Source organism: Lucilia cuprina, chromosome 5, assembly GCF_022045245.1.
Source record: "Lucilia cuprina isolate Lc7/37 chromosome 5, ASM2204524v1, whole genome shotgun sequence".
Classification (NCBI taxonomy): Eukaryota; Metazoa; Arthropoda; class Insecta; order Diptera; family Calliphoridae; genus Lucilia; species Lucilia cuprina.
Window position 1 is genome coordinate 17,363,117 of NC_060953.1, and position 15,022 is coordinate 17,378,138.

Genomic DNA, 15,022 nt, shown 5'->3' on the forward strand with positions numbered 1-15,022 from the left:
TTAATATTTTTTAACATTTGTTTCACTTAATATTCAATTCAAAACCTTAGGCAACTGGTAACCTTTTTGTTTAAACTCGGTTTAATTTAAACTAACATCAAACTGGTGTCAATATGTCTGTGTTGAAAATTTTCATTCAGTCACGGTTTTTGTACGTTATTTTTCTGCGCTGTCTTTATAAATAAATATAACTTGTTCTTGTTTTTAATTTTTCATAAATGCTTGATTTTTTTAATCAGTTGTTTTTTAGAAAAAAAAAATATTTTTATAAATGTTGCCATTAATTTGTTGTGGTAATTTCAAATTAAACAATACATTTTTTTTTACTCGTTTAAAACTTTTAAATAAATGCAATTGGGTTTGAAATTTGTATAAAAAAAAAAAATTATAACGTATTTTGAAATATTTTTAATGAAATATGAAACTTTGGAACAAAAAAATAGATTATGATTTTGATTAAAGATTTTGCGGATTGTTGTCATTATTTAGCCTTGTAACGTCTGTTGCTATTGATTAGTTGAAATGTTAATAATAAATATGGACACATTTTTTTTTGTAGACTGATGTAAAGGGAATAGATCATTGATTGATTTTTAACAAAAATATATTTTTTTAGTAATTTTATTATAAATTTATATAAAGACTAGTCTAAAGTCTTGTCTAAAGTCTAGCCTAAAGTCTAGTATAAAGTCTAGTATAGAGTCTAGTCTAAAGTCCAATGTAGTCTAAAGTCTAGTCTAAAGTCTAATCTAAAGTCTAAATGTCTAGTCTAAAGTCTAGTCTAAAGTCTTGTCTAAAGTCTAGCCAAAACTCTAGTCTAAAGTCTAGTCTAAAGTCTAGTCTAAAATTTATTCTAAATTCTAATCTAAAATGTAGTCAAAAGTCTAGTCTAAAGTCTAGTCTAAAGTCTGGTCTAAAGTCTAGTCTAAAGTCTAGTCTAAAGTCTAGTCTAAAGTCTAGTCTAAAATCTAGTCTAAAGTCTGGTCCAAAGTCTAGTCTAAAGTCAATCTAAAGTGTAGTCTAAGGTCTAGTCGAAAGTCTAGTCAAAATTCTAGTCTAATATAAAATCTAGTCTAAAGTTTAGTCTAACGTCTAGTCTAGTTTAAAGTCGTGTATAAAGTCTAGACTCTAATGTAGTGGCTAAAGCCTAGTTTAAAGACAAATAAAAAGTCATGTTTAAAGTCTAAAGTCTGGTATAAAGTCTAGTTTAAAGTCTTATATAAAGTCTAGTTTAAAGTCTTGTATAAAGTCTAGTAAAAAGTCTAGGCTAAAGCATAGTTTAAAGTCTAATAAAAAGTCAAGTTTAAAGTCTAGTCTAAAATCTGGTATAAAGTCTAATTTAGTCTAGTCGATTGTCTAGTCTAAAAGAGTAGCCTTAAGTCATAAATTGTTTTGTCTAGTCTAAAGTCTAGTCTATAGTTTAGTCTGGTATAGAACCTACTCTAGTCTAAATTTTAGCATAAATTTTAGTCTAAAGTCTATTCTGAAATATTGCTTTTGTCTAGTGTTATGTCTAACCTAAAATATAGTCTAAAGTCTGGTTTAAAGATTAGTCTAAAGTATGGTTTAAAGATTAGTCTAAATTTTTGTCTTAAGTCTAGTCTAATGTCTACTATAAAGCCTGATTTAAAATCTAGTCTAAAGTCTAATAAAAGATCCAGTATAAAGTCTAGTTGTTTTCACCTACTTACCCTTTTAATCCTTTTTATATTTTGTATGAAAAATTTTCCGTTTTTGGCGGGGAAATTTCCCTTTTTCCTCCTCGTGGACCCGTCCCTGTTCCACTATTAAGTCCAATAATAGACTAAACTTATCTGTAGTCTAGACTATTAAAGAATAAATTTCATATTCTGTATTCAATTCTACTCTTTAGCTTGTAGTCTAGTCAAGTGTTTCTAGTCTACAATCTACTTAATATCGATAAAAATGCTTTTAAAATATTAGTGATAGTATATTAAAGATAACATTAGTATAAACATAATTTAGACAAAAATTTTTCTATCTCTCCTTCTTTCTATCTTTTTCCTAAACACTACAGTACTTTTTGTTGTTGTAATTTATAGCTATAACTCCTCTAAGAGAAATTATAATGATCTCTATATTGTATGCACTCATTTCCTGCAGCAATTTCCCATTTTATAATGATTCAAACTATTAAAAGCTTTTAATAAACAATAACAAATATGTTCCCATCAACATTATCGTTTATTTTTTTTACATTGTATCTCAAAAAAAGAAATATAAATATAATTTCCTTTAACATTAATATTTGTTCTTTGAATATATAAGGATACAGATAACTAAGTTTTAATAAAATCTTACATTTTTCTTACAATTAAAAAACATTTGGCCAACAACAAAAACTAAAGATTATTAATGGGAAAAAGGTATTCATAATAATAAAAAAATGAAAGACAAAAGCGAAAAACTTGAGCAGAAAGAAAATGAAGAAGTGTTGAGAGGAGAGGTGGAAGATGATGTACAACAGGTAAACGCCACTTGCTAGGCTTAAAGTGATTAAAATGATTATTTGACGTTCATTAAGTTGAAACCTACATAAAATCCGGTAATAAACATAAGCAACAATTTACAAAAAATACTCATACTCTAGAGTCTAAAGTACCTGATGTCTATGCATGTTTTAATATGCAGACATTATATTTAAACTTCATCGTCATCAACAACAACATCATTATCATCATCATTATCATACTTTACTATATAAAAGACACCAGAAAGATTCTGGTCTTAATCGTAAATGCATGATGTTTTATAGTAATTTTCCTTATAAATTTGTTACTTTTTTTTATTCTTTCTTTTTTTGCTGTTAGACCAACAAAGTGTCAGCAGCATATAATATGCCACCATATGTAGCAAAATAGCTTACATACATACATATACATATGTGGCATATTATATGACAAGTAAAACCACTTGTCTGTCTTAATACGTTTTTTTCTGAATGGGCGTTTAAAGACAACAGCAACAACAGAAAATCTATATGAATAAAATTCATATCTTTATAATATTGTATAGAAACTTATGAAAATTGATTTTTCTTCTTTTAAAACATCAGACTTTTTATGATTATTTTTTTTTTGTTGCTTACAACACCATTTCTTTAATACAACATCCTATCTTGTCTTAAAAGCTACCAACGCATGTGCAACAAGTAACGTAACAGCAGCAACCACAGCAACAACAGAAAAGTCTGGAGTAATAACAGTATTGGTTATAATTATAAGGAAATTTTAAAGTATTTCGTAATACTTATTTAGGTAATAATAAAACATTTCAATTTTAAAATTTTGTGATGCACGGTTGTCACATCTTACAACGTTGGCAGAAAACTGTTTAGAAAATGTCTAACAATTGTTGTTGTTTTTGTAACAGTTCGGCTGTGGCCGATAGTTCTTTCTTGAGGAAAGCACTTTCGATTGATACAGCTGTCGCTGGCTTGACAATCTTTGGCCGAGGATCCGGAGCGAAGATCCAAATGTCGTGGGAACAGTCTAATAATTGTAAGTTGACACGGTTGTTAAGTGTACTTTCTAATCTCAACAAATTTCTGAATTCCAATATTACTGCTTAATTACAATTGGAACCACAACCACTGTCGACAATGAGTTTTCATACATTTTGTATCTACCGGTCCACACTAGGAAACTTTTTTTGGGAAACTTTTGATTTTCTGTAAAAGAGAGGAAAATAAAGAATATCATTCTTCTCTCTCGCGGTACGGAGTTTCCCGTTCTTTTCATTCGTACAACAACAAATCAATGCAATAAAGACCCGGTTCACACTAGGAAACTTTTTTGGAAAACTTTTAATTTTTGTGTGTGAGAGAAAGAGAAAGAGAAAAAAAGAAATAAAAAGTTTCTCAACAACAGTTTCCCAGTGTGAACCAGGTCGAACACACAGTTTCTGAAACAAATGTTTCTAAGTGTGAACATTAAGGAAACTTCAAATAATTAAAAAAAGTTTTTCAACAAAAATTTCTCAACAAAAGTTTCCCAGTGTGAACCAGGTCGAACACATAGTTTCTGAAACAAAAGTTTCTAAGTGTGAACATTAAGACTTCAAAGAATTAAGAAAAAGTTTCTCAACAAAAGTTTCCTAGTGTGGATGAGGTCTATAAAGAGTGTAAAATATCGTCTTGTAGTTGGCGACATTGTGGTTGAGATGGATTCTATTTTCTTTTATTGCAATCTTTGGCGATCCTCTTATTATTCTCTTACCATAACATATGTTCATGATCTCTTTATCTATATTAGTCTATTTAAGACGAATACTGTCTACCTTCCTTTTCAATTTTTGATCAACTCTTAAGTTTAAAATTGAAAACATAAACTCCAATTATATTTTGCAATACAATTCTTATTTTTATAAAACCGACTGTGCGCAACAGTTATCATAGTGCTCGTGTGTTCTCGTCGAGACATTGAAGAGGCGTGTTGTCTTGTGAACAAAACTAACGACATTAAATGATGGGCGTTTTAGCCATAGTGTGAGAGACAGTAAGGTAAAACTGGATATACATAAAAAGTTAACGTTTTTAGGATCATAAAAAACAAAATTTCATATACGGTTACTAAATAATTAAATGACAGGATATCAGATGCGTTAACAAGTGAGACAAAGAGCGAGAGAGAGAAATAAAATTTTCAATTAATTGAAAAGTCTGGCAATTTTGTAAAATGATTAAACTTAAAACTTTTAATAATGTTGGAAAATCTTGTTTAATATTTTAAGGTTTCTAGCAGTGGATTTATTTACTCCTAAATTTAGTTACTCGCCTAGGGACGCCTCTGTGGCAATAACACCAGACAAAGAAATGAATTATTGTCATAAGACGCCTGCTTGATTACACAATCCAACAGTTCATTGAATTATACTTTTCTTAAAGAAAGAACTAAACTAAAAACGAATCTGATCACAGATTTATCATATCCTACTAGCCTTCCTTTCGGAGAAATGGTGTCATTCCATTCACCATTTTGACGAAATTAAAGTGGTGGTTCTAGATATTTCAAAGGCGTTCGATACACTGTGGCATGGTGCACTTGTATCAAAACTAATTGCATTTGGTGTCGGTAATAACTTCTATCGATTTATTTCAAGCTTTCTCAGAGATCGCTTTATACGAGTTGTTATAAATGGGATCTCATCAAACGAGTTCAAGATTAATTCAGGGGTACCGCATCACCCCATTCTTTTCCCTTATCTTTATAAATGACATTCTATGTCAAACTTCCAACTCTATCTATTCTTTTGCGGATGACAGTAGTATCTGCCATTCTTATTCATTCAATTATAGGCCAAGCCCTCTAGAGATTGGGGCAATGAGAGGCAATGTGAATGAATCGTTTAAACACGACTTGATAATAATCTCTGAATGGATCGTGTTAACAGAGTAGATTTTAACGCTCGCAAGACTCAATGTTATTTGTTAACACAAAAACGCTTCGCAGATATTGTTGTTCCATTAATATATATCTCGGTTTTTTGAAACGGTGTAAGACATACTTCACTCTAACTGAATATTTACACCACATATATCTGACCGAACATGGAATACAACTCTAATATATAGGCCGGAGCTTCGAAGTCTATTTTGAAGCTACTCGACCGTATACAGCAGAAAGCGAAGATACTTAGTGACAGTAGGGTATCCAACTCTATTGAAGTAGGGTATCCAACTCAATGAAATATGTTCCTTTAAAATTAAGGAACTTCTTCCCGATACCCGTATATTCTGACTTAACACACGTCTTTCTTAAAGAACACACCCATTTATTGGAAGGGAAATTTCATTCTTCAGCCGCAAGATTTAAATCAAATATCCACAAACACTACTCCCTCTATCCTACTTTCCTTAATCTATTTTTCTAGTTCCAACATAATGCTTCGCATAAGTAGGAGTCATTCCCTGTAATATGATCTCTCAAAATTTTGTGTAGAGAAGTATGGATGGAATCGTCTAAATGCAATATGTAATGAAGCCATCACACACAGAAAATACGGATGCCAGATTTTATTTTTTTGTAAACACATACAAAAGAAGTGAAACAGCTGTTTTCATCTTACTTTGTTATTGTTTAATACTAATCGTGTAAACGTAACAAAATCTAATTATTCTCTCATTTTACTTTTTTATTAGACTTTACCTGACATACATAATGTGTGACCGTGTGAAGAGCCCCTTCTATAAAAGTGTACTTTTTTCAAATTTTGTTGGCCTGTGTTATTAATACTTAATAACTGATGCTTTTCGAGTGATTATGAACAATGATTCGTTATATTTTTTTGTTTATATTACATTTATGAATTTCTTTTGCATTTTTTTCGCCAAAAAATACTTCAATTTTGAAAACAACTTATAGTAAATGTTGTTTTTTTTTGTTGTAGCTAATAAACTACAACAAAACTATACACATATGACTAATCAATATAAGATGGATGATTTAAAGCCGTTACTTTAGTTTTTGACGTTTTATTTTGGAGTTTTTTTTTGTTTGTTTTATTTTCGCCTTTCTTTCATTGTATCTGTTTTGTTGTGTTTCCTTTAAGCATAGAATAGACAGACATCGTCATTGTCGGCCTAACTGCCAGCTTGACGGTTGATTTGAGTTTTGTATAGAAGAGTAGATAATAGTAGACAATGTTTTGAAACTGTATAAACTTGAACTTTGGAACCCGGCCAATATTTATGGATGATTTGCCACAGTTTGTTTTTTGTGGTTTATTTTTTTTTTGTTTAAAGCGGCCTTTTGAAGTTTAAATACATCAAACATAAAAGTAATATTTCTTTTTTTCTCTTATTTTCAAAGACTTTCATCATTGATAAGAGTTGAGTGCAAAAAAAAACAGTTAAAATTGTTTAGCAGTTTTTTTCTCTATTTTACTTATTGGTCACTTGCCACTTAAGCATTTACCATAAAAATGTTTGAAAAAAAATATTTCCTTATTAAAATAAAAAACAAAAACAAAATATTTTATTAGATTCTTTTGTATTTTCTTATTGTTTCAGCATAACCGGCAGGAGTCTATATCACCTGAATATCATCGTTATGCCAGTATTGGTAAATTACCCAAGGCTGGTGTTGTGACAGCAGGCAACTCAACAACGTCCTCATCATCATCGGCAACAACAGCAGCAACAGCATCAGCAAAAGCTGGACTACAACAATATACCGTTACAGCGGATATTCATAATAACAACGGTCTCATCAGCCATGGTCATAACAATAACGGTACATCATCATCATCGTCCATCATTTCAACAAACAATGGCCACAGCAACAACAATAACAATCAAACCACCACAACATTCAGCAACAATAATAATAGCCACCATCATCACTACAACCATCAACAACATCATCATCATCAACCTTTACATGCTACAAATGGTGTTGGTAATGGTAGTAGTGGTGCTGCTGCAGCAACTACAACAACTGCCACATCTAATAACTATAGCGAAATTCATGCCTCATCATTTGCCACACCACCGACACGCCGTCGTTTTTTCAATCATAAAAATTTGCGCAACGCTTTAACCGGTGTCAGTGGTGTTGTTGCCGGTCATCGTCGTACCGCTTCGAATGGTGGTAGTAGTGGTTGTCCCATTGATACAGCCTCGATATTATCTGAAGGTAAGGTTCAAATGTGATGTATTATACGACTATCACTATTGGAATTCTATACAATGTATTTTTGCAAAACATATGTACGTTTCATACAAATCATATGCTTGGTTATACAGATTTAGATGAGGACAGTCATACATACATATGTACATGTGTATGTGCATTCCAACCCACTATGCAAATTTTCTTTTTTACCCAAAAAAAGCAACATTTAAAATTATAGTCTTGGTGATGTTGCAAAATAAAAGTACTTTTACAACTTGCAACATTATAGAGAATGTCACCGTAAAAGTTTTTTTCACAATATTTTGGAAACTTTTACACATAAGATGAAGATTTTAAGTCACTATTTGGCTGTAGTGTTATAAATTTTAATACCCATTCATGACAATTAAGCGTTAAGCTCTGCCCTTATCCGGACATTATGAGAATCATGTGCTAATGTTAACAATAGTTTTCAAGAGTCCTTATTTAGAACAACGAACTTTAGAATGAATAAATACTTAATCTGCAAATCTAGTGAGTGTCCAGAAGTTCGTGTTCATTAACCCCTTCTTAGAACCAAAAGTTTTACTTCGCAACTTATTCAGACTTTAACTTTTGAGGAGATGTTACCTTTGTTAGTCGCAGAGAACGATCCGTGCTCATTAACGCCCTCTTGGATGGTCACTTAGTTGAGATTCCTTCAAAGCTGCATATGCTGCATTCCTGAACTCGATCGGTATTTCGGACGACGGTATATGCTGTGGAATTGTCAGGTTAGCGTTCTGAACTGATACTAAAATTGGTGACAAATGGGGAAAAAACCGAAATAGTACCGATTTATTATGCCTTTTTACACTTCTTGGAAGTTTTTCGGTACTGTTGCTATCTTAAAAGGATATACAGATTCTACTACGTGACTAATTGTCGGAGCAATTATTGTGTTCAATTGACTTTGGAAATTCATAAAAAGAGGGATTCTGATCCATTTTGTTGGGTATTTTAGACTACCAAATATGTCTCTAGGTGCTGTTGCCGAAACAACAGGACCATCTCAGTAGTGTGGTTGCGCCCGTTTAAAGAGGCTGAGGAATGCACTGCAATGGTTTATTATATCATTTTAATTAATGCAATATTTCATGGCATAATAAAGGTGGTCATCTTCCGGTATTTTCGGAAGATTGATTTCACCTGATGTTGGGATTTGCCTTCCCTTCTATTATCTTTAGACCAGTGGTTGCATTTTCCTTGTCGGGGCTACTATGGCAAGAGATTAGATAGCTCGAGTACTTCAGCAAAGGGCTTGTACATGGACCGACTCATGTACCGACTTCACCAAAGTGCTTGTACATGGACCGACTCAGCTATGTACAAAAATTGCCACCTGAGTTCATAATTGAAGGATTTTGGGGCGCGTGGTAGATCGTTCCCAAGTCTACCTAGTAGATGAAGAAGACCACCATGAAAAAGGTCGTTAAGTCAGATGTTCACGTAAAGCTCTCGACATTCGTGGCTTTGGTACCCTCCAGACTCATCCCATTGAGGATAAGTGTCCGGTTTGTTCTTGTGAACATTTCAATCGGATTTTGCCTCAACTTATACCGATACGATTGGGATATGGTTCCGTCTATTACACTTTTTTATTGAACTCAATACCATATTGGGCTTAATAAGGGGGTATAAAGGGGGTGAGGGGTATCCAGATTAAGGAAGCGAATATCTATCTCTCTTAAAGAAAATACAATCATTTTGTTAAAACTACTTTATCAACCACCTTTAGTTTTGCACACATGATCTCCAGTAAAGAGATGTGTCATCTTATTGCTTTCTTTTCTTCTAAAGTTTCATACTTATAATGAGAGAAGAAAAGTAATTGAATAAAAATACGCATGATGGGGTTTCTTAAAGATTATATGATGATTAAAAAATCTAATGTTGTATTTTTTTCTTTATTTTCTTGGAATATTAAGACAAAGATATTTATATTTGATTACCCCCAACCTTTTTGAAGTATAAACAAATTTGGCCTAAACACCTGTTGTACTGTGAAAGAGCCGGAAATTGCAAAAAAACTATAGTTGTCAACAAATATTTATGATAATTGAAAGAAAATTATTAAATTAAAACTAGTAACGGTGATTTAATAAATAGACAAAGTTGATAATGCAAAAGTTGTTTTAAATAAAAATAAACTTTGACCTTTAGATCCATGCTTTGAAATATTGCATACTAGACTCTTAATCAACTAGTTGTTGTGTTTAGTTCTAGGTACAGTTTAAGTTTTTATACTTAATGGGGTTTAAGAGATATACAACTTTCAAAACAACTACTGCAATCTTTTAAATCTTAAGTTACTTTTAAAATAAAATATTTGTTAGCCAATAAATTTAGAGAAAAAACTTTTATAAATTACCTCAAATCTTTAAAATAATTGTACCAACTAACTTAATTAACCATAAACTGGGTTTAACTATAGCATAAGATCACTCTGTTACAAATTAACTACAATCACATTAACCCAGTTTTAATTCTACATTTCACTTAGACATAAACAAATGCACTCTTTTCACTCTTACATTTATCATTCACACTCATGCACCACTCACTCACTCATATATATACCATCTCCCCCAATTCATTATTCCAGGCAAAGAAACGAATGCTTTAAATACATCAACCTGTTCGGACTCGGCCGTAACACGACGCAGACGCAAGAATGTCAGTAATAAATTAACCTCATCATCATCGGAATCAACAACGGGCAGTGAAAATCGTTTAAATCGTTTAAGTTTGGCTGGCACTTCGGTGTATGCTGGTCATTTGTCATCGTTAGTTTTGGGCAAAATTAAATCACTTTGGAGTGTAAATTCCAATTCAGCAGATGGCGGCTTAAATCAATTTACAGGCAGGACATTCTTTTAAACATTTTGTTGTTGTTACACATACAAGTTCTAAGTCATGTTTCGTTTTGTGTGTTTTTTTGTTTTTGCATGATTTTTTGTTGTTGTATCTTAAAACAGTTTGTTTAAGGACAGGATTTTCAAAGTCCTTGTTTTGTCTAAAAAGCATGTTTTCAGTAGTTTTGATTTTTTTTTAATATCTAAAGTCAGTTTTTTTTAATTCTAACTTTTATCTTTTCTTCTCTCTCTATTTTACAGGAAGCGATCATTTGGTTAGCGATCATTGTATTTCGGCTGCCGAGAAACAAAAAGATCAATTAAGAGCCCGTTTGGGTTTATTGTTGGATCATGATCAAAATGGCAATACCAACACTACCACCAGCAGCAGTTCTTCTCAGAACATCAGTCCAGAACAAACCTTGGCCACTGGCAGCTCTGGTCTTTCGGTGGATCATTTTGGTGGCAGTCAATTATCGGTGGCCACTAAAGAGGATACCTATAGTTTATGCGGCAAATTAAAAGCCTGTTCTTTAACCGATAGCAATGGTTATGAAGTATTTCCGGTTAAGGCTCGCAAAGCTGTGGCTAGAAGATCGGCTCGTTCGGCTCAATTGGGTGTGAATAATAAACGTAATGCTATCTATAAATCTTCATCCTCCTCTGTACAACCTGCCATTCAATTAGCCTTAAAACCTTTGTTCTTTGAAGTGCCGCTACAAGAACCAGATCCACCTTTCATTGGACGCCAATGGCTGATACGAGAACTTTCGAATACCTTAACTGCCACCGAAACTCCAGGTGTATTGATTAATGGCAATCCGGGCACAGGAAAAACTGCTTTTATTTTACAACTTGTGGAATATTCCTGTTTTGGCAGACGCAAAAATACCAATGACAGTGAACCAGATGGCATCTATTATCAAATCAGCACTGCCAGTGATCGTATGCGGGCCTTGGCTTCCTATGTAGTAGGCTATCACTTTTGCCAAGCTGATGCTAATCTTACATGCTTAGTGCCCGATTTTGTGCATTCTCTTGCCGCCCAATTATGCCAGGCTCCCCAGTTGGCCGCCTACAGGGATTATCTCCTTAACGAGCCTCATCTGCAGGACATTTTGAGTGTTAAAGAGTGTATAGCTGATGCTGAACGTGTTATGCGTATGGCCATTTTGGAGCCCTTAACATTTCTCAAGAGATCGGGTAAAATACCCACTAAAACTTGTGTCATCTTGGTGGATGCTTTGTGTGAGGCAGAATATCATCGTCCTGATCATGGTCACACTATTGCCACTTTTCTTGCCAAAATGACTCAATACTTTCCCTCCTGGTTGAAAGTGGTGGCAACCGTGAGAACCCAAATGTTGGAGTTTGTCAAGGGTTTATCGTATACGAAAATGACTTTGGATAGCTGGGCCTCAAATGATCTTTTGCAAAAGGATATGCTGGACTATATAACGTTCCGTGTTAATAATAGTACGGATATTCAAAAAAATGTGGCGGTGATTAAGGATCACAATACCGGACAATTGAAGTTCATTGGTCATTTGCAGTCTTTAACTAAAGGTTCCATGTTGTATGCTAAACTTATATTGGATCTTATAGAAAGAGGTCAATTGGTTATCAAGTCCACCAGTTATAAAGTGTTGCCCGTATCTTTAGCTCAAATATTTTTGTTGCATTTTAATTTACGTTTTCCCACCTCGTGCAGTTTTGAAAAGGCTTCGCCGATTTTGAATGTTTGTTTGGCAGCCTTATACCCCTTAACTCTTAATGAGATCTATTACACCATTTGTTCTATGAAAACTGATGAGGTCATGCCCTGGGATGAATTTTTACAAAGATTTAAACTATTAGACGGTTTCCTTATCAAGCGCATAGATAACACATACATGTTCTTCCACTCCTCATTCCGGGAGTGGTTAATACGCCGAGATGAGGGTGAATCACCAAAATTCTTATGTGATTTCCGTTTAGGACATGCTGCCATAGCATTCCGTCTATCACGTTTGCAGGCTCCTTTAGATGCAGAACAAACATTGGAATTGGGTCATCATATGCTAAAGGCTCACATCTATCGCAACAATCAAGGACCCCAATCCCCCAGGGACATGCAATCGTTTTGGATTTCATCGGTGGCTGATAATATCTCTGCTGCTTTAGGCTCTTTGCGCAATGTCTACAGTCCGAATTTGAAAGTATCTCGTTTGATTTTGCTAGCCGGAGCTTCACCCCACTATCGCACCGAATTTATGGGTGATGCCACTATATTGTGTATAGCAGCTCATGAGGGTATAGTGCCTATGGTTAGTTTGTTGCTGGAATTTGGAGCAGATGTAGGTCTCACCAATAGCCAAGGTTGCACTCCTTTAATATTGGCTGCCATGAAAGGTCATTGTGATGTTGTACGTTTACTTGTGGCGGCCGGCAGTAGTTTAGGTCAATGTGATACCACTCAAAGGTGTGCTCTAGTCCAGGCCGCTCGCATGGGTAGATTGAATGTGGTTAAATATTTATTGGCCTGTGATTGGACTCCACGACCTAATTCCTCGGATGTAACGCTACCAGCAGCTTTACATCAAGCTTTAATAGCAGCAGCTTCACAGGATCATATTACTATATTAGAAGATCTTTTAGATATGGAAGATATTGATATCAATGTAGTGGAACCTACTTCAGGAGATTTGGCTTTGACCTCAGCCGCCCGCAATGGCTGCTTAAATACAGTGGAAATATTATTAACACGTGGAGCCAATATAGATTTACACAATAAACATGGTTTTACGGCTTTGGGTTTAAGTGTCAAAGAGGGTCATTGGGCTGTGGCCGAAAAACTCTTACAAAGTGGTGCTGATTTAGATGAACCAGTTACCTCGGCTAGAAAGACTTCTTTGATGATAGCAGCCGAAGAGGGTCATTTGGAAATAATGGAACTGTTAATTGAACGGGGTGCTAGTTTAGAAACTCAAGATCATGAGGGTTTCACTGCGCTTTCATGGGCCTGTTTAAGGGGTCGCCAAACAGCCGCCAAAATACTTATAGACAAGGGTTGCAACAAAAATCATGCCGACAACAATGGACGCACCGGCTTAGATTTGGCTGCCTATCAGGGTTCAGCCAGTCTAGTGCAGTATTTATTGGAACAAGGTGCCAATATAGAACATGTTGATGTCAATGGCATGCGACCCTTGGATAGAGCCATAGCTTGCCGTAATATACAGGTGGTGCAGGTGTTCTTGAGAAAAGGTGCTAAGCTAGGACCCACCACTTGGAGTATGGCGATGGGTAAACCAGAAATCTTAGTGGTTTTACTTAATAAACTATTGGAAGATGGCAATGTACTCTATCGTAAGAATCGTTTTCAAGAGGCTGCCCATCGTTATCAGTATGCTATAAGGAAAATTTCAAATTTGGAAACATTGCTCGAGAGAAGTGCTATATTTGCTCAGTTGAGAACAAATCTATTATTAAATCTATCTAGATGCAAGAGAAAACTTAATGTAAGTACATATATCTTAAAATAAATATATTATTGCAAAATTAATAACAAACGTTTTATCTTTTTTTCACCAACAGGAACTTGAAGAATCAATAGATTTGGCAACTCAGGCTATAGCACAAAAACCCAACAGCTATGAAGGTTATTATGCCCGAGCTAAAGCACGCATGGAGCATGGTGATCTCAATGAAGCTCTGGTCGATGCCAATGAAGCCATGCAAAAAGCCGCACAAACGGGAGTCTTAAGCGATGTAGTCGAAGTATTAAAACGTATACAATCCGAACTACTAACACGCATAACAAATGAGGGACGTAATCAAACCTCTACATCTTCGTCCGGTTACGAAGTGTGCAGTGGTGGTTTAGGTGCTGCAGCTAACTGTAACAATGGTGCCTTAGAATCTCAACATGAGATAACTGATTTGTAGTAGAGTTCTATAGATTTATGTTGTTTCTAATTTAATTTTTTTTAAGCATAAAACGAAAAAAAGTTTATTTTTTTTAAGAAAAATATCAGAATTTATAAATTTTAATTATTATACTTTGCGCAATTTGTATTTATTTTATATTTTGTCTTAATTATAAAAAAAATGTTTAATTTATAATAAATTATTTTACTTCATAATATTCTTTAGGTTCTTATAATCTTTAATTAGTTGGAATAATTTTTCTTTTTATTATATTTAAAATGTTTTTTTTTTTCTTCAATATTTTATTATATAATATTTGATAAGACAAATAATCTTAATAATAAAACATAAAGTTTTCTTTGTATGTATATTTTTTAGAAAAGGGCAAAACAATTGCATGTAAAAAAGAAAATAAACAAATATTTTATTAAATTTTAGTGGGGTCCTATTTTATTAATTATTCTAATAAGTGTATATAGGTTATGTTAGTAAGTATACTTTTGTGTTAATCGTTTCATTATAAAAAAATACTTAAAACAGCATTTATTTTTATTACTACATGGTAATGTTATAAAAATGTTTTTA

At 33.6% G+C, this 15,022-nt stretch overlaps 1 protein-coding gene across 4 annotated transcripts in view; it reads left to right on the top strand.

The window, feature by feature from the left end:
• LOC111677108 (protein TANC2) overlaps positions 1 to 14,823 on the top strand; it is a 161,452-nt gene extending 146,629 nt beyond the window's left edge. The window contains exons 5-8 of one of the 4 annotated variants that reach the window (XM_046953345.1): positions 7,031 to 7,655; positions 10,279 to 10,536; positions 10,790 to 14,028; positions 14,105 to 14,823. In XM_046953345.1, coding sequence (XP_046809301.1) covers positions 7,031 to 7,655; positions 10,279 to 10,536; positions 10,790 to 14,028; positions 14,105 to 14,455 — 4,473 coding nt within the window. In that variant the 3' untranslated portion in view covers positions 14,456 to 14,823. The remainder of the gene's footprint in view (positions 1 to 7,030; positions 7,656 to 10,278; positions 10,537 to 10,789; positions 14,029 to 14,104) is intronic. The other 3 variants (XM_046953348.1, XM_046953347.1, XM_046953346.1) reach the window with 3 other exon arrangements.
• The last annotated feature ends 199 nt before the right edge of the window (positions 14,824 to 15,022 follow it).